General features: G+C 39.7%; 1 protein-coding gene across 3 annotated transcripts; it reads left to right on the forward strand.

Annotated features, from left to right (window-relative positions):
* On the forward strand, positions 1 to 27497 carry fam91a1 (family with sequence similarity 91 member A1). 3 transcript variants are annotated; one of them, XM_059350150.1, is made up of 24 exons: positions 1 to 189; positions 2058 to 2142; positions 2741 to 2892; positions 5571 to 5628; positions 7933 to 8000; positions 8650 to 8763; positions 9292 to 9382; positions 11222 to 11284; positions 11522 to 11628; positions 11774 to 11812; positions 13716 to 13828; positions 14086 to 14195; positions 14757 to 14869; positions 14996 to 15082; positions 15931 to 16060; positions 18465 to 18613; positions 19257 to 19391; positions 20676 to 20789; positions 20990 to 21062; positions 21598 to 21744; positions 22196 to 22297; positions 22952 to 23075; positions 23203 to 23272; positions 25346 to 27497. In XM_059350150.1, the coding sequence occupies exons 1-24, from the start codon at positions 118 to 120 to the stop codon at positions 25529 to 25531; spliced, it is 2502 nt and encodes an 833-aa protein (XP_059206133.1). In that variant the 5' UTR covers positions 1 to 117; the 3' UTR covers positions 25532 to 27497. The 3 variants fall into 3 exon arrangements, with proteins under 3 accessions (XP_059206133.1, XP_059206135.1, XP_059206134.1); XM_059350152.1 differs by having other exon boundaries at positions 25358 to 27497; XM_059350151.1 differs by having other exon boundaries at positions 14760 to 14869.

Below are 27497 nucleotides of genomic sequence, written 5' to 3' on the forward strand. Positions count from 1 at the left end.
GGGTCGCTTGGCTCGGTTGTCGGGTGTCGGGGGGGTAAAGTCACCGTGGACTTACCCGAGAGCCCGTTTCTGATCGTCTCGAGGGGATTCAGCTTGTAGCCAGCTAGCTAGCTAGCGATGAACACGGACGTGGAATTTCACATCAGGCAGAATTATCCGTGGACCAAGCTGCCAGCTAATGTCAAACAGGTACCGTGTTTTAACGTTTCCACGGGGCGAGGGGAGAGGGGAGCACCGCCGTGTCCCGTGGGGTGAACCTGTCAATGTCACCGCGGTGTCATACAAGCTGCTGTCAGTGTCGCACGACTCCGTAACCTCCTCTGCAGGGCTTCATTCAGCCACAGCTGGCCATCTTTACATTACAGCCATGAAGCTGCACGCACTGGCATCACATGACACACTGTTGGATAGGTGGCATCACATGATTGTTTTTAGCGCGTGGAGGTCATCTGTAAATAATGCATTCACACCTTTTTGTGCTCAGTGTGTAGTTAACTATATTAATAATTAAGCAATCTTCCTAATTGTCGACATTGCAAGTCCGGAGAAATCTCTCTCTCTCCTTGCATATACGTTGTGCCGTTATGCCAACATATCGTGTTGAAGTGGAGGCGGGTACATGCAGCATACAGTTTGAGCTGCCTGCATCCTTGTGCATTCTCACCAAAGATGGATTACTCAAGCAGGAAACAAAGCACCTGCTCACAGGTCCCATACCTCCAGGCTCATTGTGTGATAACTGATTGGTGCTAAAATAGTTGAAGATTTTAGAGATTCACCAAGTTTTCAAGTGTTTCTGTTCTATTACAGATTCCAGTAACTCAATTCACACCTTTTGTGCCCAATGTGTATCTAACTACATTAATGGTAAAACAATCTTCATATTTTTCGACATTGAATGTCTGCAGAAATCCCTGCTCCTTGCATATATGTTGAAGGCGGGTGCATACAGTTTGAGCTGCCTGCATGCCTGTGCATCCTCACCAAAGATAGATTACTCAAGCAGGAAACTAGACACCTGCCCACAGGTCCCATACCTCCAGACTCATTGTGTGATAACTGATAAATCTTGTTTTTACGTGTGCTCTTAAGTTTCTTGGATTTATACAATATAAAGTAAGCATAAATCATTGACTACTCGACTAAAAGAATCTAAGTCAATCAAGTCCACAATGACCAATTACTGCACTAATTCACTAAGAGATGGCAGCTAGTGTTGCAGGACTCCGCAAACCTCCTCTGCAGGAGTTTCACCATTCAGCCACAGCTGGCCATTCTTTACATCACAGCCATGAAGCTGCACACACTGGCATTACACGACACACTGTTGGATAGGTGGCATCCCATGATTGTTTTTATAAATTTCCCTTCCTTCATATAAGTTGTGCCATTAAGTGCCATCACTCAAGTAGAATAGTGAGCACCTGCCCAGAGGCCCCATACCTCCGGCGGCATTGTGTGTTAACTGTTTTGTATATTATATAATTGGAAATTTTAGGGATGCACCATGTTTCCAAGTTTTTCTGTCCCATTCCAGGTTCCAACATTTCAATTCAGAATGTGTGCTTTCTCTGAGGGATCTCCTAGATTAAAGAAATTATTAGTTGACTTATACAAATAAGTAAGATCTGTAAATCTGAGTTGCATGCATCATGCTAAATCTTGAGTTCATCAGAGATATGCTCATAAATTGGTTTTTGGACCAATTAGCTGACTTATCGACGAAGCGATGGCAGCCCTTCTCTCTCTTAAAATCTCTTATAATCTATATACTACACTGCATGGATATACGTTCTGAAGCCAGAGAAAAACTGAGGGGGTGGCCTGCTGTTACTGAAGAAATTTAGAGTAACTGATGGACTAAACAATAAAATGTATCATGACATTGACAACGAAACTGAATTTATGTAGATGGGTAAATTTGGGCCAAGAAATTGACATTGCACATACAATGGGAGTGTTGTTTAAAGGGACCCAGGATCTAATTTTGCCTGCTAAGCATGTTAATCCAGCTGTGATTCTCACTTGTGTGCTCTGTGTTTTTGCTCTCTCTGCAGAGTTTGGGGAACTCTCAGCGTGAGTATGAGAAGCATGTGCTGCTGTACAGCATCCGCAACCAGCTGCGATTCCGCAATAACCTAGGTGAGTTGAGCTTGTCTCTTCACTCCAGTGCTAAACATTTAACTTATAATGTAGGACACATCATGACTTATTGTAGACAAAGAGCTAACAAATGTTATTGCATTAAATAGCTCTAGAATAAAGCATGTAAGACAAGTTTATGGACTGGCCAAACGAGCACCTAGTTTCCAGTCTATCGGGTACATTTATCTCAAACAAATACATCCTAATACAACAACCCTGAGAAAAATAAATCTTAGTATTTAAACTGCATTAGCTTCAACTTGGCAAGTAACCTGTAAGTGCACTGGGTCTGGTCTGCTTGCAAACAAGTACATCACACTCACATTTAGTGATATTGACACTAATGCTATACTCATTAATATGTCACTGAAAGTAATGTGTAACGGTCCCTAAATAGCCGTATAATAATAAACACTTGATGTAATCAATAGTCTTTCTACCCTTGTGACCTTCTGGAGATTGTTTAGCACTTGATCAATGCTCCTTTTTTTTAACCTGGATTGATCTGGTTTATATTTACTGCAAGTGTTCCTGTCTGAACACTCACCCCTGAACTGGCTGTGACCTGACTGCTGTGTATGTGTTTTATGAGCAGTGCGCCACGTGAGGAAGGATGAGCGCAAGTATTACGAGGAGCTCCTGAAGTATAGCCGGGATCACCTGATGCTGTACCCCTACCACCTGTCTGACATCATGGTCAAAGGGCTGCGAGTCACTCCGTTCTCATATTACATAGGAATCATGGAGGTAAGCCGCTTTGCTGCAGAACTGGGAAGGGATGTGGAAATGCTAAAATACAACCACTTGCTTTCTAAGCAGCTCCTCATACACCTGAACATCTGTCTTTGTATACACAGCGTTTTAAAGTTTTAACTGATTTTGTCATCTAGCATTGCTTTCTTTCAAAACGCAAGACAATAACATGGTGATTTCACAATTTCGTCTACGCTTTCAGAACAACATGCCAGGTAAACTTAAAAGCAGAGAGCAGGAATTCTTATTGTGCAGCAGCAAAGATTCTCTAATTGGTCTGGAAACATCCAGTCTCTGCTAATTTAAATTGAACAATGTCTTCAATTTTTCTGGCATCCCTGGAAGCCACGGTGGAAATGGCAGTTTCAGACAAAACAGGGAATCCAGGAAGCCATTATAATAAGAAAAATCTGAGCTTTTAACAACACCTGCTGCTACATGTAATGTCTTCTTTGTTATTGAAATATATACCACATTATATGGAAAGAACAAATCTACTAAAAGGTTTTCTTTTGTGCAGTTACATCTTTATTGTATAGTCAGGACCTATAGAGGAGAAATATGTGTATGCCTTTGGCTTGCATTAGTGAGTCATACTCTTGAAGTTATGTGTCATTTGCATGTAAAAAGAAGGCAAATGTAACATGGCATTCATTACCACCATTATGAGATAAATACAGTCAGTTACTCTAATAATCTGCAGATTTAGAGGAGCATATGCTGTAATGTCTTTCCCACGTTGACAGACTTGGCATCAGTCAGGCACTAGGTGTCAGTCAGTGTCTAGCGAAGCCTCGTGTCCCTGCTCAGGGACACAAAGGACTGATCCCAGGACAAACACACCCAGAGAAAAGCTTTGCTGTTGGCTGTGCAGTCAGTTTGGGCTTTGTCTGCATGACGGCTCACTCTCACTGATAAAGCTCAGTCTGTTGTTTGACGCAGGCACAGTCAAGCTCACAGAGCACCGGTCTCTCTGAGACTTTGACCAGACGGGCTCTCCTTGACTTCCAACATTATCAATTGGATTACAAAGACTGAGCCCATGTGTTCACACGACTGCAAGAGTCAGTTTGACAAGTAATCCACAGAACATATGGTGATATAACTCTGAGGCTTTGAAGTAAAGCTTTGAATGTCTATAGGCAAATGATAATAATTAAAAATACACAAAACATTTTAATGAAAAGGAATTATTCTATAGCTAGTAATCACCAGTGCCCAACTTTATCCCACCATCAAGTCAACATCAGTGGTGGAATGTAACTTAATACTAAATATTTGCCCCTAAATAAATTTTAGGGGCAAATATTGTACTTTTTACTCCACTACATTCAGCTGCTAGCTTTAGTTTTCTTTTCAGGTCAAGATTTAACATGAAAAAATACAATCAATTTTTGCATGTTTGTAAAAAAAAAAAAAAAATGTAGTTAACATTATTCCTACCTGGAAAACAGTAAAATGTTGCTTACATAAATGCATCAATAATAATAATAATAATACAATAATATATTTAGAATATATGATACAATCTGAGTGGGTCCATTCTGCATAACCAGTACTTTTACTTTTGATACTTTAAGTACATTTTGATGCTGATATTTTTCTACTTTTACTGAAGTATGTTTTGAATGCAGGACTTTTACTTGTAGTGGAGTAATGCTGCAGTGTGGTTTTAGTACTTTTATCTAAGTAAGGGATCTGAATGCTTTTTCTACAACTGGTCAACATAAAGCGAAGTATGCAAGGTTTCCATCCTGTTTCCAGGTCAGTTAGAGCCTGACCAATATATCGGTTGATATTTTGGCTGATACTGGCCTATCAGAGGTAAATCATTATCCATTGGCATTTTCATTCCAGCTGAAAAATTGACTTTATCGGACAAAATAATCAGTAATCTGTGAATTTTTTCCCCTCTAAAATTGGTATCAGTCTGAAAATCCTGTACCTGTCCGGCTCTAATGGTAGTCACTTACAAATTCACTCCGCTGACAACATTATACTGTCCAAGTCTGTATGTTCAAGATAAATAATAAAGATATTGAATCAGCTTTCCTTAATGAATATGTGTGCTGTTAGATTGCTGATAGACTGCCACGTTAACACAGGTGCATGCAAAGGTTAAACACCAACAAATATGGACTGATGCAGCATATACTGTTAAATAAGCACATTTTGTGGATTTTGTATGTTTGAATCTGTTTTGTCTCTGGAGTCATTGAAAATGTTTGCTGTATTTATTGTGTATCTTTGCATAATACCGTCGGACGTGTTTCCATAACGTCACCACCCTGTGTGTTCAGCAGAGAGGGGCTGTGCAGATGCTTACTGACACATTCTAATGTTCCACATTTGGCACACTTCCCTTTTCATCAGAACAGATTTACTAATACGCTCAGTGCTATTTCCTGTGACTGAACTTATAAACATGAATGAAGACGGAGCATTTCATTTTCAGCTTTCCTATGCATGCTAAACTAAACTTGCCTGAGCTTTAATTGTGGCCACTGAATTGCCGATGGCTATGTCATATTCTGATAATCCGTCTTAAGCACTTAATGAAAATGGGGTGTTAGAAATTAGCATGGCAGAAAGAGACACAGAAAGAGGAAGACAAAAAATGAGTTTAATTCTCTAACCTGTCTCCTCTCTCCTTTCTCTTTTTGCACCTCCAGGATATTATGAACAGTGAGAAGAGTTACGACTCCTTGCCCAACTTCACTGCTGCTGACTGTGAGTTTTTACCCCTCTTTTTCTCAGTTTCCTCCCTTTTTTCCCACACTTTGGATGACTTTACTGGGGTTCTGTGTACCTCCCACTCCTGCTCTCTGGTATCTTTTTTGCATCTCTCCCAGTTCCTGTTTTTGAAGGGCTGTCAGTGCATTAGGTGAGAGTAGAGTCACAGTGAAAAGATGAAGAGATTTCAGGAAGCTTTGGGACTTGAATGAAGGTCATGAGGCCACTGGAGGGGCACTTTAAACTTTTACTTTAAACCGAAGATCTGCAAGGGTTATCGGAAATTGATGCATTATTCATAGCGCATATCAGTACTTCAGCACCTATTATGACACTAGAGCTGAACCATCGATTATTTGATTGACAGAAAACGACAGCTTTTAAAGATTCAAGATGTTTTAGTGTCACTCAAGTTGTACAAACAAGTACAAGCTTGTGAAACGTTCTTACAGAATTGCTCTGTTAGAGAAAGCAGTAAATACTTACAAAGTATAAAAAGACAAATACAATATAATAACAGCAAAATATAAAAAGTATATAAGAAATTTAAGAAATATTAGCAATACAGTAGAGAAAAATGTATACATTAAGGCAGTTCATTGTATGTATTGCACAGGTTATTTATTTTTTTGCAAAAATGCCAAACATGTTTTGGTTCAAGCTTCAATTGTGAGAATTCTCTGTTTTTCTGTGTTTATTTCAAAGTGAATATCTTTGGGTTTTACAGTACTTGAAGATATCCTCTTCAGCTTTAGAAAAACATTTTTTTCAGTGTATGTTAACTTGAGAAAGTTGAGTAATTCCTTTGTTTGTCGATAAAGAGGAAAATTGCCAGGTACACTGGATCCGAGCACATGTCTGCTGCTCAGTTTTCATGCATCCGTTTTTCTTCAAGTGTTTTCGATATGCTTCTGTGCTGTGGAGGCACGAGTTTTCATAGAAAGCCTATAACTTCTTCTCTTGAATAACAAACAAATCCCACTCTGGCTTTCATGGTTTAGGAGAGAAATGGTTTTTCACAACCTGGTGATGAGCATTACTAATCATCCTTAAGTATTTTGTTGTATTTCCATAAAAAACCAGAGCACTGCCCAAATGGTTTTTGGATTGACACATAAATCCCATTTCATGCTGAATCAAAAAGCAGTTGTTTCTCTGATATGTTTCGCATCACAGAGGACCAAAATCTGATTAAAACTGTGCCAAATTCAAGTGTAAGGGCAGGTGAAGCATTCTCTGACTTTCTGCTGTCAAGTGAAACAGGCTTTGGCATTGGCCTGTGAGTGACTGAGTCCTGGCTGTACAGGACCTTCACGCTGCGGAGACAGAAGGCTGCCAGCAGGCCGTCGGAGCCGTGCTTGCAGGGGCTTCTCTCCTCTAATCTCCCCGGAGGAGCTTTGGAAGTGTGTCATGCAGAAGTGGGTGGATGGAGAGGCAGCGAGAGTGTGTGTGTGAGAGTTTTACGTGGGTGGATATTTGTGTGTTGTGTCTGTGTCTCGGTGAAACAGCAGGATATGCGTGTAGGATTCTGCTGCGACGGGAGGCCGAAATGCGAACATCCCTTACTGGTCCCTGTTTGCATTGGCAGCCGTCCCAGCACATTTTGCTCTGCCCCTTCCAGGCATGTGCATCATCGGCTAGAGGAGGGGACAGGGTGGGATTTATAGCTAAAATGTGCATGCCTCTCCATTATACAGGCCATAAAATGTTTGCTTTATTGGTCAGTATTTTGTCAGACGCACAATATATGTGATCATTTAATTACAGATAAAAAATGCATGTACACGCTCACACTTATGTCCCTCTCTATGTTATTAGATGCATTTAGTGTGTGTGTGTGTCTGTGTGTGTGTGTGTATCTGTGTGTGTGTGTGTGTGTGTGTATGTTTGTGTGTGTGTCTGTGTGTGTGTGTGTGTGTGTGTGTGTCTGTGTGCGTGTTGGAATTGTCCCTGTAAAGGTGTGTGGTTATTTGTGTGGACCTACTCCCTCAGCAGAGTTTGGATGAGTCACTGTTACTGCTCGTCAAGCTCCTTCCTTCCCCGAAGTAACTGCAATATGAAGTTGGAAAAAACTCTTTCTCAAACTTCTGCTTCTTGCTGTAATTCTCTGGCATTTTTCAATTACAGGCTCCAAGGCTTTACAATTTTTTTTTTTTTTTTTACAGCAGAGACACTTTAGCCGCTGTACTGCAGCCAAATTTATTTGCCTTAGTGTTAATGTGTAGCGATTACCAGTTCCCGGCCAGTTACTGAGGCACGATTGAGTTTTACTGACGGCCTCATTCTCTCATCATCCTGCAGGTCTGCGGCTGCTTGGCATTGGGAGAAACCAGTACATTGACCTGATGAACCAGTGCAGGTCTTCCAAAGTAAGACATGTTTCAAATAGAGCCATATAGATTTTTTGAGGAGGAAAAAAACTTCCCGATTAACAATGTGGTGACCGATATAGTGAATTCTGCAGCTGTAATGAAAAAATACCTTTTTTATCTGCATCCTGCACTGTACAAAGGTACTCAGAGACCTTCTTTAACAAATAACATAATTAACAAATATTTAACATTGTCATACAATGCACATACAGTAAATAACATTGACAACAAATTGTTGAAATGAAAACGGAGAAAATAAATAATAAATACACATGAAATAAGTTTCTAAATAAACATCAGTATTGTATGATCAGTATCAGTACATTTCTGACCATTTAAATAAAAATATAACTGATAATATTATAAATAGCAATTTCTAAATGACCCCAAGCATCATTTTCTGCACTGTATGTTCTGAATAACATAATAAAGTGTTATCTGTGCATATCAGCCAATACCAAAAGATACTGATGTCTATGATAGGCCAACATTAGCTAATAATATCTACCTAATAATAGCTAAAACACTGTAAACAAAACATTTTCTGCATATTTTAGACATGCTTCCACCATTTTTCCCTACTAGCATTTAATAGCCATGTTTATCATCTCACCTCATCTGCTTCCCTGTTTGTCTCCTTTGTCAGAAATTCTTCCGCAGGAAATCAGCCCGGGACCTGCTACCGGCCAAACCAGTGGAAATCTCTGTGGAGCCGTGGTGGACGGCACAAACAGGCTACATCACCGAGGATGATATCAGGGTGAGATAAGGGCTTTGCTTCCAGTTTAGATATGTCATTTTAAGTGATAGCAGGCTGGGACCGATGCAGTCGGATTTATTGGAATTATGTTAAAGTATTTAATGTCTTATATAGCAAATGCACTGAGGAAGCTCTGGTTTATTCTTTTAGACCTACTTCCCTACATTGCATCTCTTATAGATCTACAAAATAAGTGAGAGAACGTGTTGCTGTGTTCATCCTGAGCTTTCATTGAAATTCATGCACGTTACCCACCAAGCTACAAATGTTCATCCCATGAGCCCATGCACTGCATGTGGAGAGCTCACCTGACTAAAAATAAATACCTGCCTAGTTCCCAACAGTTCTTCTCCCCTCCACAAGAAAAAGAAACAGTAGAAAACAGGAATCGAGGAATCCACAGTTACATGCAAATGTATTCATCCTCCCAGAGACTGCGCTACCACTGATGTTCAATGAAGGTGGTTTCTGCACAGCCACATGTAAAGGTATACGCTAATGTTGTATGTTTGTTATGTGTAATTACAGATCTGTTCTTCAGCAGAGAAGAAAGCCATTGATAAGATGATTGATTCTGGTCCTCAGCTGGCTGGATCAACGGAGTACAATGTGGTCCTCAGTGAGTATCTGTCATATGTTACTTTACTGTATGTAATTTTTAATGGTGTTTATACCTTGGTTTCTAATTTTCCTAATAAAACCGTAATTTATTTTAATATTATGTGTCTATTCAGCAAGAACTGACAAAATTCGAAAAAAATATAATTTTGTTATCTCCAAATGCCTGTTTTATACATAGATTTCTAATTCTCTTGCAACAACCTCCTTATTTTTATTTTAGGAATAATGAAAATATTTGCAGTTTAAAAAGCTTATTAGTGCCGACAGTATCATTAAAATGTGCAGTAGCAGTTGGGGACAGAAAAGGTTGTTTTAAACTCTGTTGGATTTAATGGTTCGGATTTGTTTTTTTTTATCTGCCTGCTGGTACAGCATGAGCTAACATCCACAGGAAAATATTAGTACTGTGGTTTTATATTAAATTCAAGAAAAAATACATTTGTTGGAATGAGGAGTTTGCGTCTTTGAAATTCAGTGTGAACATGTCTGGCACTAATGTTGTAGTTCTTTCATCAGTGTGCTGGTGTGAATTTCAGAGATGAAGCACAGGGACTGAGGATGTGTCCGTGCAGTTAAAATGTTAATTAGAGAACAGTTTTACCATCATGAACCTCGGCCACTGGAGTGCTGGTGACTGAGAGGGAACAAGTACAATTAAATACAGGAGACACAGAGCAATTTGAAAACAAGTAGCTGTTCAAATTAGATTTGATTGGCTTACTCTACACCAGAAACTGCATAAAAACAGTGGAGCAACCATGACGTCACCCATTGGTTTGTGGACTGGTCTGGACTTAAAGCCTTGAGTTTGGCATTTCAGCTGTTGCCATCTTGTTTTTTTTGCGTATGTGCAAAACAGATCGGGAGCTAAACAGACGCCATGTTATCAGTCAAAGTTAGCACTAGCTAGCTACCTTGGTTAGTTAGGGTTATCCATGATTTTAGAAATAGGAGCCGGCTCCTGTACTTTAGTTAATTGAATTGAATACTGAACAAGAGTTGCTCATAGTGTATTGTGTGAACAACCTGCCATTTAAAAGGTAGCCATGCGAGGCGTCCTGGTGGCCCACTGGTAGAGCACATACCACATAAGGCTTAATCCTTGAAAGCAGGCAGCTCAGGTTCGAATCTGGCTTGCAGCCCTTTCCTGTCTAAATGGCTTCAGCCAGACAGCCCATCTATAGACGAGTGGTATGACATCATCTACGAAACTTTTGTAATGGAATGAAACACTTTCTCTGTGAGGCTTCAGAAAGCCAAATTTGAAGAAATTTGGGAGAAGTGCCCCGAAACGCCCTTCTGTTGTTTAATATTATGAAACTTTCCTTTTTTATTTTTACTCTGTTCTACTACTTGCTGTAGATGGAAACACTCCCAAGTTGTGTTTGTTTCTGTCTATAACTAGATAAAAATCTGAAAATATGGATCACAATGCCAATTATCATGATGGTTATGATTGTGCAATATGCTCGTGAAGTGTGATTCCAAATAAAGACAAAATGTAAAAGAATAAAAAGAAGATTTGAAACTAGCAAATGAGACCATGAGAAAAATGTTTATTAATGTAATAAAGTGAGAAGTAGGGCCATTTTCTAATAGACATCTATACAATTCGACTTCCTGCAACCAGTGGAGTCGCTCCCTGCTGGTCATTAGAAATAATGCAGGATTAAGGCACTTTGCATTGGCTTCACTTGGTTTACACAGAACAGAAAATTAAGCATACGACCAATAACTAGATCATATCCATTAATATTGTTGTTGCTACGTTCAGAAAAATTTTCCAAGACAAACTGTGTAATCAGGCATTGATTGTTGTCTTTTTGTTTTCCTCCAGGCTTGTACAACCGGGGCTTCATCTACCTGGATGTTCCCATATCTGATGACAGCTGCATCTCAGGTACGTGTGTGTGTGTGTGTGTGTTTAAACATCTTGCCATTATTCTCCCTTGAGTAATATGTACCTAAATTACAACTGGGGGAACATAATCAAGCATTACGTGTAATGGACTGATCTGAAACGATGCCCAGTAGTGTCATTACAGATACAGTATTTATAAAAAAACTATTGAATTGCACCATAAAACAATGTTTGGGAATGTTTGTACAGTTGTTCGTTACTGTTCATGTCTTTCAGTACCCCCGCTGGAAGGCTTTGTCATGAACCGCGTCCAGGGCGATTACTTTGAAACGCTTCTCTACAAAATCTTTGTGTCCATTGATGAGCAGACAAACGTAGCGGAGGTAGGCCGTAGAAATGTGTTTTATTGTTCTCGCCTGCTGTGCTCGTTGAATGTAATATGACTGTGTTTATTGATCAACTCTTCAACCGAGTCCTGTTTTTTTTCCTTCCTCTCTCTCCTGATCCTTCCTCCCCTGTGCCGCTCAGCTGGCGAATGTGTTGGAGATTGACTTGGACTTAGTGAAGGTGAGTGCCCACTTGCTGCAGAATGTGAGAGTCCTATTGTAATGTTTAGACTAAAGTACTGTTTTTCACAAGAGGCAGGAAAAACGGTTGATCTGGGGGAATATGGCCCCACTTTCTAAAATGACACTGACAAAATGGGGAAGTAATTTCAGCTGGCTCTTTTGAAGAGACTTTGAGACATGCTTTTCCCCCCTCTGCTTATGCTCAAAGGCACAAAGTGTTGCAGTAAAAAGAAATAAAGTGAACAACCTTTTTTCGTCTTTTGCTAAAATGTGTTTTGGAACCAAATACTAAGATTTGTATTTGGCATTAAATCTGAAATATTAAAACGGTTTTTCACAATTTTTTTTCTTCCTTTGAATATGCTTTCTAAAGGTATGCTATGATTACAATTGATTGTTTATTGATATGTATTATATGGTTTTATAACAGCAGCACACAGGCTTTGCTGTCTTTCTTGTTGTTGTTGTAGGCTTTTCAGATGAAAAAGTGTGCAAACCAGTGAGAGAAGAAGTGATATTATGTAGCCCAGCTAGTAGATATTTCTGCACAATTTGGCTGTTTCATTCCGCATACACGCTCGCACACCTGAGAAATACACTGTGACACACACACCCATTGTTTCAGGTTAGATCCATCAGGCCCCATGACTCCAACAGAGGGCTGAGCATTCCAGTTGAATTGGTGCTCGACTGTGACCCAGTTTTCCCCAGTTTCCTATTCATTGTCTGTCAGACACAGAGTCAAACTCCCTCTCAGTGTTGTGACCCCCAGTCAGCCTGAAGAGCTGAACTCCCCTGTCCTCCGGTCTCATTTCATTCCTGCTGCTGAAAAGCAGCACTTAAGAGAAGTGGCTGAAGGCAGCAGCAGCAGCGATTCTCCAGGAGAAACCCTGTAACTTCAGAGATGATTGAGATGTCTGAGAGGTGTCCTTTGTGCAGAACTTTTTCCCATCGTGACTTGAGTTTAACTTTCTCTTGTGTAATGACTGCCTCATGGCCTGAGTCACTTGAAAAAAAAAATCCTCGCTGTGCTTCTTTTGATATGATAAGAGGGTGGCGCAGCGTTGACCTCGGTTTGCACCTCAGGAGTGTTGAGGTGTAGAAAGCAATCAAGCCCACCATACTCGACTGTGGCGGCATGTTCAGCCTGAATAAAAGATTTAATGGCAAGGCAAGTTGACGACTGTATAAATTAAGGAAATAATGAAAAAGCCAGCCAACTGTTTAGTGGAAAGTAGACGGTTTTAACTTTTTTCCTTTTTTGATTCAGTTTGAGTCACCAGACATTAAGTATTTTTTTTATTGTAGATCCTCTTAGGCCATTGAGAGAGCGTCATCAAAAGTGTCTTTTAGAGCCTCACAAGTCAACTGATGTCAGTAGAATTTGACAGACAGAAACTTCCTGTAACCAGCGAATCAAGGCCATCAAAGTGGTTACATCTTTTGGATTACACATTCATCCATCCTTCACATTATATAGATAGTCCTGAAGTCTTAAAACACTTGAACGTGCATCTTTAATTCCTGTGCATACCTTACTAAACATGGACAACGTAGTGTCCGTTATTTTCAATGCTGCCACTATGGAATCCTAAACTCTGTTGTCAACAGTAAGGGTAAGGTTTTGCATAAACTCCTTTGAATAAAATAGCACCCCTTATCACTTTAAGACAATGTTACAGCAGCTACAGGAAGAAATCCATTGCGAAAAGGAGAGCTATCCCTTTTCCAGCCACAGTCTCAAGACATTTTACTGCAAGTGGTGTAATCCACTTCTTCTTTCATCGTCTATCTCCACTTTAAGGATAGGTCACCTCAAAAGCCAAGGTCTAGGAGGTTAAAAGGTTATGATATGTTACAGATTTCTGTGGATTGAACATCTTTTTACTGTGTTTTATCAGAATGCAGTTTCCATGTACTGTCGCCTCGGCTTCGCTGTAAAGAAAGGTCAGGTGATCAGCTCAGACCAGCTCCACCCCACCTGGAAGAACGCCCCGTCTGTCAACAGACTCAAGTATGTACAGGCCGCCAGTATCAGCCAGCCACCAGTTCTTAAAGGGACAGTACACCCTCAAAATCAAAAATACATATTTGTCCTCTTACGATTGAACTTGGTGCCAAAAAATAAATTTGAAAATGTATCTAAATGTCAAAATAATGAATTAATTTTAATGTATTAAACCACTTCAACTGGTTTGATTGTGGTATGAGTGCTCTTTCGTCCAATCAATCAGTCATTCAGTCAATGTGTGGCTCTGTCCTCTTTGTTAGGAGCACCATGGACCCTCAGAAGATGCTGCTGTCCTGGGAGCAGGGCAGTCCTGTCATGGAGGGCGGCTCTTCAGCAACTGACACCGACACCACCAGCCTGGAAGACCAAGGTCTCTGTGACCACACACACACACACACACACACACACACACACACACACACACACACACACACTGCAGCGTTTGCAAATAAATTAACATCTTACACAATACACGGTGTGCACACAAAGAACTTTCTGACTGTTACTTGGGAAGTTTTGAAGCAGTGGTGCTAATTAATCCCAGAGAAAGCTCATCCATGCTTCTGAAAGTAATTCTCACATTAATAGGTGTTTGTCTAAAAAGATTTCATTTGGGGTCTAATTTTAACTTTGTTATGCATGTTAAGGCGGCAGCGTTGGGTTGCTTGGACTAACAAATTGGATATTATAAAAGTGGCTGTTCATCAACCGCATTTACATGTTAATAATCAATTAAAATTGTAATTATTGGAGAAAGAGACATGGTTTGAGTTGGTTCTTGTAAACACATTTCCTTTTCATAACATCACAAGCTCATATCCTCAATTTTTGAATGATGGAGCCAAGCAGTTGCATGCATAAATGTCCCTGCACAGAGTTGTTGCTCTTGTTGTATGTTATATATACTTATTTTTCTTCTGTGTCGCTGTAGCAGACACTGGAAGTGTAAGCAGCCTGAGCATCCCAGTTGCACCCACAAAGAGGATCGCCTTCCTGTTTGACTCCACTCTCACAGCCTTCCTCATGATGGGCAACCTGTCTCCGGTTAGTGGCTGCATGTGGACTTGAGGAAACAAACACAGATCCTCAGTGTCAAAATGCTTAATTGTGACAGAATTATTTTAATTGGACTGTACATCTCTATTCTCTGTGTCTTTCTTCTGCCATCAGAACCTGAAGAGTCATGCAGTGACCATGTTTGAGGTGGGGAAGCTGTCTGATGAGACTCTGGACAGCTTCCTGGCTGAGTTGGAGAAGGTGAGAACAGCAACGGAAGCAAAGAAAATAAAGACTTGTTAGTGTATCTGGTGAAGCCAGCATCACGAAAACCCCCAAAGCATGCTGAATCAATGTCGAAAATAAATTATAGACAGATGTGAACGTGATCACAGATAGGGCTGAACAATTAAATTTTTTTAATTCAATTTTATTTTTAATCATTACGTTGGTTTCCAATAATTCGGAAAACATGAAAATAATTGAGAATAAATTCATTTTGTGCAGTGTTCCATTTTGCATTGATGCACTCGTTTTGTCTTGTGTTATAGATCTAGCTCAACCTTTCATTTGCAGCAGTGCACTTTGCCCGTTACTGACCTGACTGTGTTGGATATATCTTCACCAACATGTTAGATATATGTTTGGGAGTTTTCCATAGGCTGCAGCAGTGCACTAAAACATGTCATCTAATGTATTATTATCATTAATTACATTGAATATTTATGTTTCATCGTTTTAATAAATTGTGGAAGATTCTTATTTATTTTAATTCATTTTAATCTATTATTTATATTTAGATAATTAATTGAGATGTACATTTATTATAGAATTTATGAATTATATGATTTTTATATTTATTTTTTAATTTGTTTTTCAGTTGAATTGTATTTATTTAAAATGTTATTATTTGTTTTAAAACTCCAATGAATGCAGGATGTTCTGTGTTCAGTGAGCAATCATGTTAAATGATCATGATCATAATAGTGACCAGAATAATTGTGATTATGAGTTTTGCCATAATCGAGCATTCCTACATGTTCACAGTTACACCACATACACGCACACGAACAAACACTCTACTTGAATTTTTTTAACTTGTCCTTTAGGTGGAGAGCACAGCAGAGGGCGAGGCTCAGCGTTACTTTGACCACGCTCTGACCCTGAAGAACACCATCCTTTTCTTGCGCTACAACAAAGAACTCACTCAGGACCAGGGACCTGATATCCCAAATATTGGTAATTATACAGTTACACCGTCTTTTTCATACTTTATGGTTAAATACAAGCAAGATCCAGGCACCACACCTATACATGTCTATACATGTGGTAGATTGGCAGCTTGGAGGCCTGAACTGTTCCTGTGTATTACTTTGCAGCTAGCATGCTGCTTTTGGCTTTAAGTTTTCACTGCCTTCACTGCCTCAACAGCAAGCTAATGAAATAGAAACTCATATTCTAGCATGCTGTCTGCACACAGTTCCCTCTGTGCTTTGCTGTTAGTTTGGTGCCAACAGTTGACATCATCTGTGATACAAATGCAGCCAACATTTTGTAATGGTGGTTTCAAAATCACTTTCAAATCTGCAAACATCAGTCAGACAAATTGGAGGTGGAAGCTGGGACGTACAGACTGAACATGGTGGACAGTTAGGGATCCAAAGCACAAATGGATCATTCATTTCAGTCAAAAAAAGAAATGTTTCACTTTCTCCTAATTTTCACCTTGACTCTTTAAATTCTGAGCGATCAAGACCACAATTGCATCAAATAACTACTATAAATAATTCCTATTCTACTACTCAGGACTAAATCAACATATAATGAAGCATTTAAAGTGAAAGTTCTGAATGAGACTGGAAACTCTTTTGGAAGCAGCAAAGAGGGAGTGGATTCTCTATTGTTTGACTCCAGACTGTCTGTTTCTCCCCTCACCAGTCTGAGTAGTTTCTTGAATATGGTCATATAAGCCCGTCAATCCAGAGAGAAGCTGTATTGTACTGCTGGCGTCTCTAGGGGGAGCAGGAGAGAGTGAGTCCTCCAGCGACGACAAAGCAAATTTCTGAGTTTCCATGTAGCAACCGTTGTGCCACCAGATGCTGTTTGTTTGGTTTGGCAGCTTGCCTCACTTCTGATTGTCTTATCTCTCTGTCGTCCTCAGCTGCTGCTGCTCCGGGCGTCTGCTGAGGAGCGAGCGCTCCGAGAGCCCGCTGGCTGTAGTTAAACTAAGCCCACAATGATACAAATTATATTAATAATAAATTATTATTGCATACAAAAATCCCCATCCAAACCTCCTGTAGACTGTATAAAGCTGCAGTATTATTGCATATTTTAATTGGCTTTTGTAACCGTTTCTTTCACTCTGTTCTGAAATAAATACAAACATCAGGTCCTTGGCCCTCTTTGCATCTGTGCAACTCAACTCTAGCACAGATTTATCTAATTAATTATCACTATTAGCACTTCATAGACACCTCTTCCCTCTTAGATTTATATCTGGAGGCAACAGGTGATTATTAAATCCAAGAATGCCAAGTTGACACTTGTGTCCTTTTAAGAAGACGTTCTTAACAAGTCACCTTGGAGAGAAGACTCTTCTTAGCACCGCGGCTATAAAGAAAGAATCTTAACTGCGTCAAACCAGTCACAGTTTGATGTTTCCACAAGTGGCACATTCATTTCCAGGATTGTCTTTTCATTTAAAGGAATAGCTGTCTGACGTCTGTCTAGTGTGTATAGACTGCTAGCTAGCTAAAACAGGGTGACAATTTGAACAATATATGAAATCAATACACATTCACAATTTTAATGCATATTCTTTCATGGGCTAAAAAACATAAATGTGATCAAATGCATCTTTTTTGTACTCAAATTGGTGTGTGTAAACACAATCATATAAAAGTAACAAAAAATATCTACTAAGTAATCTAATCTAATTCAATGTTCATTCAGTTTAATGTTTTGCAAACCTAACCCTAAAATTAGGTTGCAGTTGTTACTGGCCATATGCCACAAACCACTACCTGTTCAGAAAACTAGACAGCATTTTTTTTTAAATTGTGACCTCAAAAAATGTGACAGTATTGTTTCACTTTGTCCAGGACTTTTTCCAAGGGCATTAGGCATGTTAGTGAAACAAATAAAGTAACAGTTTAAACTTCTCACACCAACTGTTGGCCTTCTTCTGAAGGATCTGAGACATATGGCCGAGAAAAGGTTCCACTCCCTACCTCTATTGAGGCATGGGACGATATAAAAATGTAATTATTATCATGATAGTCAGCAAAATATGCTTAAAAACGCGAAAAATGGAACTGAAACATACTGGAACCATCTTACGGTTTTATTTTATTATATAAATTATAAGGTCCCCCTTATTAAAAATGTCATAAAAGGGCTATTCATGGTTATCCCAGTATTGGACATTCACTACAATCAACTTATTGTCAGTGTTTTTTATTACAATCCATGATAAAACAATGCATCATCCCATCCCTACTTCTGTTCTTCTACTATCCATTCAGTCACATCAGAGAAACCAGAAAAATGCGAACTAAATGCATACACTGAATGGCTCGCACTTGATTCCAGCCTGTTTTGAGTAGACGTTATAATTGCCCCTGGTTTTTCCCCCAACTAGGTTTCCCCTTGGACATGTTGCGCTGTGAGAGCCTGCTGGGTCTGGACCAGGCCACCTGCAGCCGTGTCCTCAACAAGAACTACAAGCTGCTGGTCTCGATGGCGCCGCTCAGCAATGAGATCAGACCCATCAGCAGCTGCACGCCTCAGGTATGAGGCCTGGAGGGAGGGGAGAGAGCAGAGGGGCTGTTGGATCGAACGTCGACTGTTTAGAGTCGTGTGTTCAGGTCGACTGTAGTTGCGTGTGCGCGCTCCGTGTGGTTTTGTTAGCCCTCTTGCTGTGTGTACCCACTTGTGTACCCGCTGTGATTTGTAACTGTGTGTGTGTCTGCGTTGTGGGCACTCAGCCTGCAGTTGCCCCCAACAACAAGGCTACACAAAGAAAGAGACGGGGAGAGGAAGGGAGGAAAGGCTCATGAGTAATTCCTCTGCCTGGCCACACTCCAGCTTTCTAGCTGAGCTCAGAGAGAAAGAGGGAAAGAAGTTAAACTCTTGTTGTGCCATTCATGCTGCTGTTTATTCTCACACTGCTGGGACTCAGTGAAGTGGAATTCAATGAGTTCTTTTCTTTGTTTTCTGCTCACATCTCTAATAGCAGCTTCAATTTCTGCTTCTCCAACAGAGGAACAATTATTCTCCTTTGTCTCCGTTACTATTTTGTACATTTGAAGCATGTTTGTTTGAAGTATGTGTTCATGTAAGAACTGAAATGGAAGAATAATCCGAGGATGTGTACATGTGTATGTATTAATTCCACTCCTGTACACTTACGTATGTTTGTTTCTCCCTGCAGCACATTGGCCCGGCCATCCCTGAGGTGAGCTCCATCTGGTTCAAGCTATACCTGTACCATGTGACCGGCCAAGGCCCGCCCTCTCTGCTGCTCTCCAAAGGCTCCAGACTCCGCAAACTGCCGGACATATTCCAGGTCAGATTAATGATTAACCGGCTGAGTATGTAAATGTATGCTGATACTGAGATATGTAAGCTAAAGAAATCTCATTGAAGTCAGATAAGAAAAGCCCCACATGTGATGAGAAAAACTAAATTTTGAGTCAGATCAAAGATGTGATTGGACACTTTCTCATCGTCTTTGACTCCTGCCATTTTTAAAGTTTGACCTTGCCGTTTCAGTTGCTAATCAGAACACTGGAGGTAAAATTCAGCACTGCCTCCTTCGTCCCCGTCAACCTTCATTTCTTAAAAAAGCACCTGGTGCATCACAATCACACTCATACCACACTGTGCACCTGCATTCCCCCACCCTCCAAGGCTTCCTGATGGTCTTGGATTTTTTTTAACTATCCAGGGAATTCGAGATAGGGAGCAAAAGAGAATTTGATGAAGTAAATTCTCAGGGGAGGACCAGTAATATCATGCAAATGGGTCACTTTATTGGAACAGCAGCACATATTTTTCTACTTGTTGTCTACTTGTCATTTTATACCATTCAACTGGTTTTCTTCACAGTGAACTTAAGTGTAGCATTAACTGCTTTTAGAGCTAAACTAAAGAATGGTAACATTTTCTATGTCATTATAATCATACCTATAATGCATTAGAATCTGCTTAATTAGTTCTGTAAAATTAGTTATAAGCAATCATGAATATCCATAATGCTTTATAAATCATTTTATTATGACTTATAAGGTCAAGTATATAATACCTCCGAATGTCTGGTCACTTACAGACATTGTTTTTGCAAGAATCATAGTGTATTACAATTCTCATAGTTTTAATAGATTATACTACTATACTACTACAGGTCTAGAGTAGTACACTTTGACTCTCTTTATTTTTGCTGTAGGATATTTCCTGTATTGTCAGGGGTAAATTGATTAAATTCCTGTCTGTGAAATTTGATATCAAGGTAGAGAAGTGGAAAAAATAGAGCCTGGTTAAAAACAGGAATTATCATGCAAAATATAACGCACAATGTTGCTTTTTTTATTCTTATTTATTTGGGGGGAACCTTATGGTTTTACTTTATTTAATATTGTTCGTTTTTTGCATCTGTGAAGCAATAAAACCATTTTGTTGTGATTACAGTATATTTTAGTGCCATTTTCATGATTATTGGGATAATAACATAAATCAGTTTTCTCACCTGTTTAACTGTGACATGAAATGTCTTATTGTCCCATCCCTATTAAAGTGATTAGCAGCTGTGAAAGAATCCCTTCCCTTCTTTGACCCGCTTCTCTCTCTTCAGGTCTATGACAGGTTGCTGATCACCTCCTGGGGTCACGACCCCGGAGTCGTGCCGACATCCAACGTGCTGACGATGCTCAACGACGCCCTCACACACTCTGCTGTACTAATCCAGGTAAACACACACAGGAGCTCCAATTCTGCAATGAGCTTGTTGTTGTTGTTGTTGTTGTTGTTGTTTTTTGCTTGAAATTGAACTTGTGAACATTGCATAATCTAATGTTATGTATCTACTCTCCTGTGTTTTCACTAATAACACATTTAGTGCCACTGTGGATATATAAACTGCACTGTATGTGTGTGTGTAACCCTCAGGGTCACGGTATGCACGGCCACGGAGAAACAGTTCACATCCCGTTTCCATTTGATGCAGAGGATCTGAAAGGAGGTGAGTTATAAAATGTAGGAACATTAGAGATAGTTTTATTATTCTAAATATGATTGTCTTTTAGCGTTCTATCATCACAATGTCGGTCTCGTGTCTGTTGAAGAACAGAACAAAATACCAGATGTTTTCATTCAAGTCCCACTGATATTCCCATTCCTTGACTAATGGGTCCGTGTGGTAACCTGTTCAATGATAATATAATAATTATACACCGGTTAAATCAATATTACTGTCACTGCCGTGTTGTGCGTAAATGATTAACATACCTCAGTCAAGCGCTCCTTTCTCTGGTGACAGGATTTTAACTTGTCAAACATCATAAAAGAGATTTGAATCCTATAAAATCCTTCTCTTGTGAATATGTGTGTGAAGCTTAACACGTAACACTGATCCCCCTAATACGTTTGCTGTCACAATATAACACCCTTTGAGGAAACAGATTTTATATGAACGCCATGCAGACTCTATGGAATCTGATTTGAGAGCTGCTCTTGAAGCGTCACTCATGTTCGTGCCGTCTCTCCTCCCTGCGCAGACTTCTCCTACTCCAACATGTGTGTGCACAAGGCGCTGCAGAAGCTGAAAGAGTCCGTGGACCTGGAGCACCAGTGTGGCTACGTCACCATGCTCAACTCCAACAACAGGCACCGCCGCAGGCCCAGCGACAGCAATGAGTGCAGAGGTACGACGCACTCTGAAGTGCACTTGCAGATGTTTGCATGTGAGGAAGAAGAAATATTGTTGAATTAGCAACAATGTCCTTGCCTCTGATGGCCATTGGCACTAATGGTGCAAATTAAATAAAGATTGCTCACAGTCCAGTTTAATTATTCTGTTTGTCTGCATAATTGTGTCCATTATTGCAATAGCCTTTGCTAATGGACGTGGATCGAACAGTATTAGCCTTTACCTTGAGAGTCACTGATTAAATGTTGCTGACATAATTGATTTTGTTTAGATATTTATGCACATAAAAGTTTTGCCCAGTTTTTTTAATTGGCTGACCTCTGATATTATTTAAAAAGTAGGGCAATTAATCAAGCGTTAACTGAAAGGAATTCAAGCAGCAATTTAACTGTGAAACAACTTTTCTGTGCTTTAATGCTGATGGAGATTTGTTGCTTTTCTTCCAGGGGACACCCATCTAGGTGGAGGCCTGGACACCAACGGCAGCACAGAGTCCTTCGAGCTTGTGACGGAAGAAAACAACGGGGACAGCAAAGCAAAGACAGACAGTAGGTGTCATATTGGTTCATGCATATTTTTATTCTATTTTATTAGAATACCTTCAAGCCACTAAACCCTTGTACATCACTGGGGACTTTTTTGACTATTAAATGTATTTATTTATTATATTTTTTGCTGTGTTAATGCATATGCCATACATTTTTGCAAGGGTGTCAGGTTTTTTTTTCTCCAAATCTAGAATTTTTTCACATTTCAAGTTCAACCTCAGGTCCTATAATAAGTTTATAATAAACTCTGTAGCCAAAATACAGACACAAATGTCGCCATTGAAGCCCATGAAACAACTTTTGACAGCACAGCCATTGAAGCATAAAATCATGCCTTCTATTATATCAGCATGTTGAAGGTAAAAATTCTAAAATAATGAAAGGATATTCGGCAGTGATCGAAGTTTGTTACAATATTTAAATGTGAAAATCGGAAATATTGATATATATTGTTTTGGCAGTTTCTTTACCTTTTTGTCCTCCAAGGACATTAGAGCAACATTTTTAAAGTGATGCACAAGGGTTTGAGAGTGGGAAGAGACAGTAAAGACCGGAATGGGAGTCCAGCATGTCCGTGTTAATGATACGCGTCTCCTGTTGTAATGCATGTCGTCACCATCTCTCCGCTCTCTCCTGCCAATTCCTTTCTTTCAGCTCTTTCATCTGAAGATGAGTGGGTCCCTCTCGAACTGTGCTTCGGCATGCCCCTCTTCAGCTCCGAGCTAAACCGCAAAGTGTGTCGAAAAATCGCCTCGCACAAACTCTGCAGCACCGAAAGGTACAAAACAAAACAAAACAAAACAAAACAAAAAAACAACCTCCCAGCAGCCTCAAAGATTTCACTTTGTAAAAACTGTAAAGACGTGAGTTGTAGAGGTGCTCGACTTTTGTTGTTGTTGTTTCAGCCTTCAAGAGCTTCTTCACTCGAGCCGAAAGCTGTCGCTGAAGGTGTTGAGCTTCGTTCAGTCATTCCAGGTAAAAACACTCTGCCGTCTCTTAAGGTTGCCACTTGAGAATACTAGTAGGGAACAAAAGAAAAGAACAGGAAAAACAATGTCCAGTGAATATCAGCAGACTTTAATTTCACAAAGTGAGTCTGTTAGAAGCCATCAAGATTAAAGACTGATTAACAATTCATGAAAGTATCCAGTAGAACTGTTTACTACATAACATCGTTAGTACTGTAGAGCGTAGATAGTAGATTGTGAGAGAGAAGAGAAGGTTTAGTGTCACAATGTGAAATACAATGTGGGGGAATAACATGAATTTGTCATCTGAAGATAATGAGATATTTAACACGCTTCACATGGGAAAACAAAATGATTAAATCTTTCATTTGTAATAAATATGAGCAGCACTAAAGTGTATTTTTTAATTGTGAGATAATGAGATAATTAAATCATGATTTTGATATAATGTGCTTAAAACAATTACCAGCCACCATGACGACTCCTGGCAAATCTTTTGTTTTTTAATCTGTATTTGTTTAAAACAATATTCCTGCAACAGTCATATGATCTTTATTTAGCAGTTATTTTGATACTGTACATCTGCCAACCATAAAGATATTTTAATAATGAGGTGACCCACAGCCAGTATGAGAATAGACTTCTAATTGAAGGTAAATATAGCAACTGAAGTGTTTTATTTTATTTTATTGAAAGATAAAGGACAAATTTACACACCAAACATAAAATAAGGGTTTATTGTTCATTTAGTGGCCTGAATGTTGAAGAAGAAACAAAAGAAAGAGGAGAAGAGGAAACAAACAACCAAAACAAAAACGCAAGACAATTATCATAGTTGAAATTGAGTGCAGTAACTCGGGGTTGTGGGAGAGTTAGGGTGAGATAGAAGTGAAGATTTCTGTTGATTTGCAAATGTTTTGGTTGTTATTTCAGTCTGCGAGGACGTGTGCAAGTATGAGGAGAGAAAGGAGAAAAACAAGACGATAATAGGCAGGAATGAAAATTTAATAGAAAAGCAATTTAATAGAAATGGGAGTGCATGGTGACTATGTAGTTTTGGTTAAAAAATGTGAACTTTCTGTCTCTTTTGTGGCACAATCTTCCCTGATGTAACTGAGCGTCTTTACACTTTCTGAATATTTCATACGCAAAAGTTAAGCTAAATGATTTAGTGTTGAGTATAGAGGACAGAAGCTGCCAAAATCACGAAAATAACAATAAATGTGTGACTCCTGGCGCTTCACACGGAAACACACTGCCAGTCAAGTGTTCGCATGAAAAAGTAAATAGTCTTGAATGACTGAATTATTTTCAATGAGATCAGCTAATCCCCTCAGTGATCTCTGAGCCCCTTGTTTGCATGAGGAAGAACACATTTATACAGAAAATAATACAGGAATAAAAACATAGGAAATTAATAAATAAACAAGTAAAGTAAGAAATAAATACAGTTAAAACTTATGACAAATAGAAATGAATAAATAAATGCATTACAAATGGATAATTAATAAATAAAAGGGTAAAAAAATAGGAAAGTAAGTAAAGTTTGTTGCATTTTATCTTCTTTCTTTCTTTCTTTCTTTCTTTCTTTCTTTGTCCTTTCTTTCTTTCTTTCTTTCTTTCTTTCTTTCTTTCTTTCTTTCTTTCTTTCTTTCTTTCTTTCTTCAACTGTTTTAGTTTTAGTTTAATAAGACAAAAACACCTCATCTTTGCTCATGTGTTGTTGTCATTGTGTCAATTGGGAGAAGGTAAACCAAATCTTCCTGGTGCTTCGGCCACCTTCTATGATAAAAAGAGTCTGACTTCCCAACACTGAGCAATACATGTATGTTGTATGTAAGTGCTCACTGCATCCAATTCTTGGATCCCATTCATTGCCACTTGTGGCTATATATATTATTTATATATTTATATATATATATATTATTGGGCTGGAAGTGGCCACAGAGTCTAATTTCAGCAGTAGCCATTCTTCTTAGCCTTTCCTAACTTTTATTGTCCCTGAGAAATGTATCCTTGTCCCACATATCATCCGCTCCGCCTGGTGTTCTGGCGTGTGACATTTGCCCTGTGTTGGCAGGACGGCCTCCAGCCCTCTGACCTGGACAGCGGCGTGTCGAACCCTCTCAGTCAGCCCCCGGCGGAGTCCGGTGTCCCCCTGCCCGCCCTCAACCTCCTCTTCAAGGACGGGCAGCTGAGGGAGTGGAGCGGGCGGGCCCCTCCCGCCCTGGACATCTCAGCTCTGCAGAAGGACCAACCCACATAAACTACCACCCCTCCCAAACAAACTTCCAGATTTGGTCACAAGGAAAAACACCATCTCATCGAAGGACCGCTGTCTCACTGGAGAAATCGTTATTCGAGGTCCAACCCTGCATCCTGTCTGTCAGTGTCCAGTCTTGGGAAAGTTAGCCCCGCCAGCACTTCATTCACCTACTGTATGAGGAATCATCCTTCTGACACTAGATTGATCCCCCCAACTCGCCATTCCCTTCTGTGATTCCTCATATTCGTAGCAAGGCAGTGTTATTTTTGGAGTGGTGCTATTCACAGTATATTACCGTAATGCAGGTAAACAACATATAACCTGGAAGTTCAGTTAACTGGAAGCACACACGCTGTTCTCCACTGACACCCCCATCCCGCCCTCCAATCAGTGGATGTTCTGTGATCCTTGAGAGCAGAGTGTTAAGTGCTTAATATTTGTATAGTTGTTCTAAAAATGACCCGCAAAATAAATGATGAAGTGTTGAACTGACATCTTCAGGAATCATTTCACAATATGCATATTTTAAGACCAAGTTTTTGGACTTTACCAGACAGAGTCCGAGATCCAGACCCCCGCTGCCTCCCCGTGTCGTCTCATGTTAAGTGATCTGATGCATGAAACTGTTGCACAACTCGTACCATAAAAGAATACTTTCCTCTTTACTTGTAATCAATATTGGGGGCATTTATTATTTGCACTGTGCAGGATTTCTCCAAACCTGTGGATGAAGTAATGTCATGTAATATTTTTAAACAAAAGATGTTGGATCCCTTGTAGTGCGCACGTGGTTTTAGAGCTTCAAGTTCAACACAAGAAGAAAGTGTTTCCTCCTGGGAACTGACTGGGCATCGAAACTGCAGCTTTTTTTTAATTCTTTGTTATCGAGAGAACACCAAAGACCATTTTATTTTCCTGTATGATGATTTTTATTTTTTATTGATGATTATTCTTCTGTTTTACTGGACTTCCTTTTATTTCGCTGCCTTAACACACTCAGCCAATTAAACTACCAGGTCTTTGATCAAGTCTTTAGATTTGATTTGCTTATGTTTAGTTTTCTGCCTTTTTTCTAGATTTTACAAATGATTTATGTGCATCTGAATGTCTCTAACCAATAAATTCAACAAAATTGGGCCACAAACACCCAACCATCGTCCCTGTTTAAGAATTCAACCAGATTAACCAAGTGTAGCTAATTGCATAGAACGGGAACAGTCAGGTCTGTGTGTTTGACCCAGGCCTGTTGCCACTGTTGCCTGCCAGTATCTCGCCCTGGATCAACTCCAGTTTGTGTGCAGTGCAGTGCACTCTTGGCCAGCCCACCACACTCGCCAAGGGATTCTGTTTACACCGTGTTTTGAAAAATGGGGTTTGTAGTTTAGAGAGGGGAAGACAACTTCGCTGTGAAGGCTGTCACGCACCCATGGGACAGAAATGCTAATGCTTTGCCCGGCGTTTCAGAGATGTGATGGCCCAAAAAGTGTCTGAAGTCTGTCATGAATTTTCAGTGTGGCTCCAAGAATATAGAGTACTTTTTATTGCATTTAGAATGCTAACCTATTTTGTTGAGTTTTCTTTTTTTCTTTTGAAGGAATCTGCCTCCTGCAGTTTTTGACCCACTTGTGGTTGTTGTTCCTAATAACGTGATGCTGAAATAGAAAAAAAACAAAAAACATGAGGTCCCATTGAAGCATGATGACTGTGTAGAAACTGTTGTGTGTATGTTGTGTATGCGTGTGTATTGTAAACCTCACTCTTGGTGTGGTTTCATACGCACCTACCTTTCACAATAAGAGCTCCCCTTTCCTTCCAATCTTGCCTGTCTGTTATCTAGTTGCAGTGCTCGGTCATCCTCCCCCAGGTAAACATCCACCAGTGTTTTAAAAAAAAAAATGCTAGTTTTATATGTCAGCCTATATTTTAGGAGATCTTTGTTGTAGCTTGTTTAATGGGAATGTGAATA

Source organism: Centropristis striata, chromosome 14 (assembly GCF_030273125.1).
Source record: "Centropristis striata isolate RG_2023a ecotype Rhode Island chromosome 14, C.striata_1.0, whole genome shotgun sequence".
In the NCBI taxonomy this organism is placed as follows: domain Eukaryota; kingdom Metazoa; phylum Chordata; class Actinopteri; order Perciformes; family Serranidae; genus Centropristis; species Centropristis striata.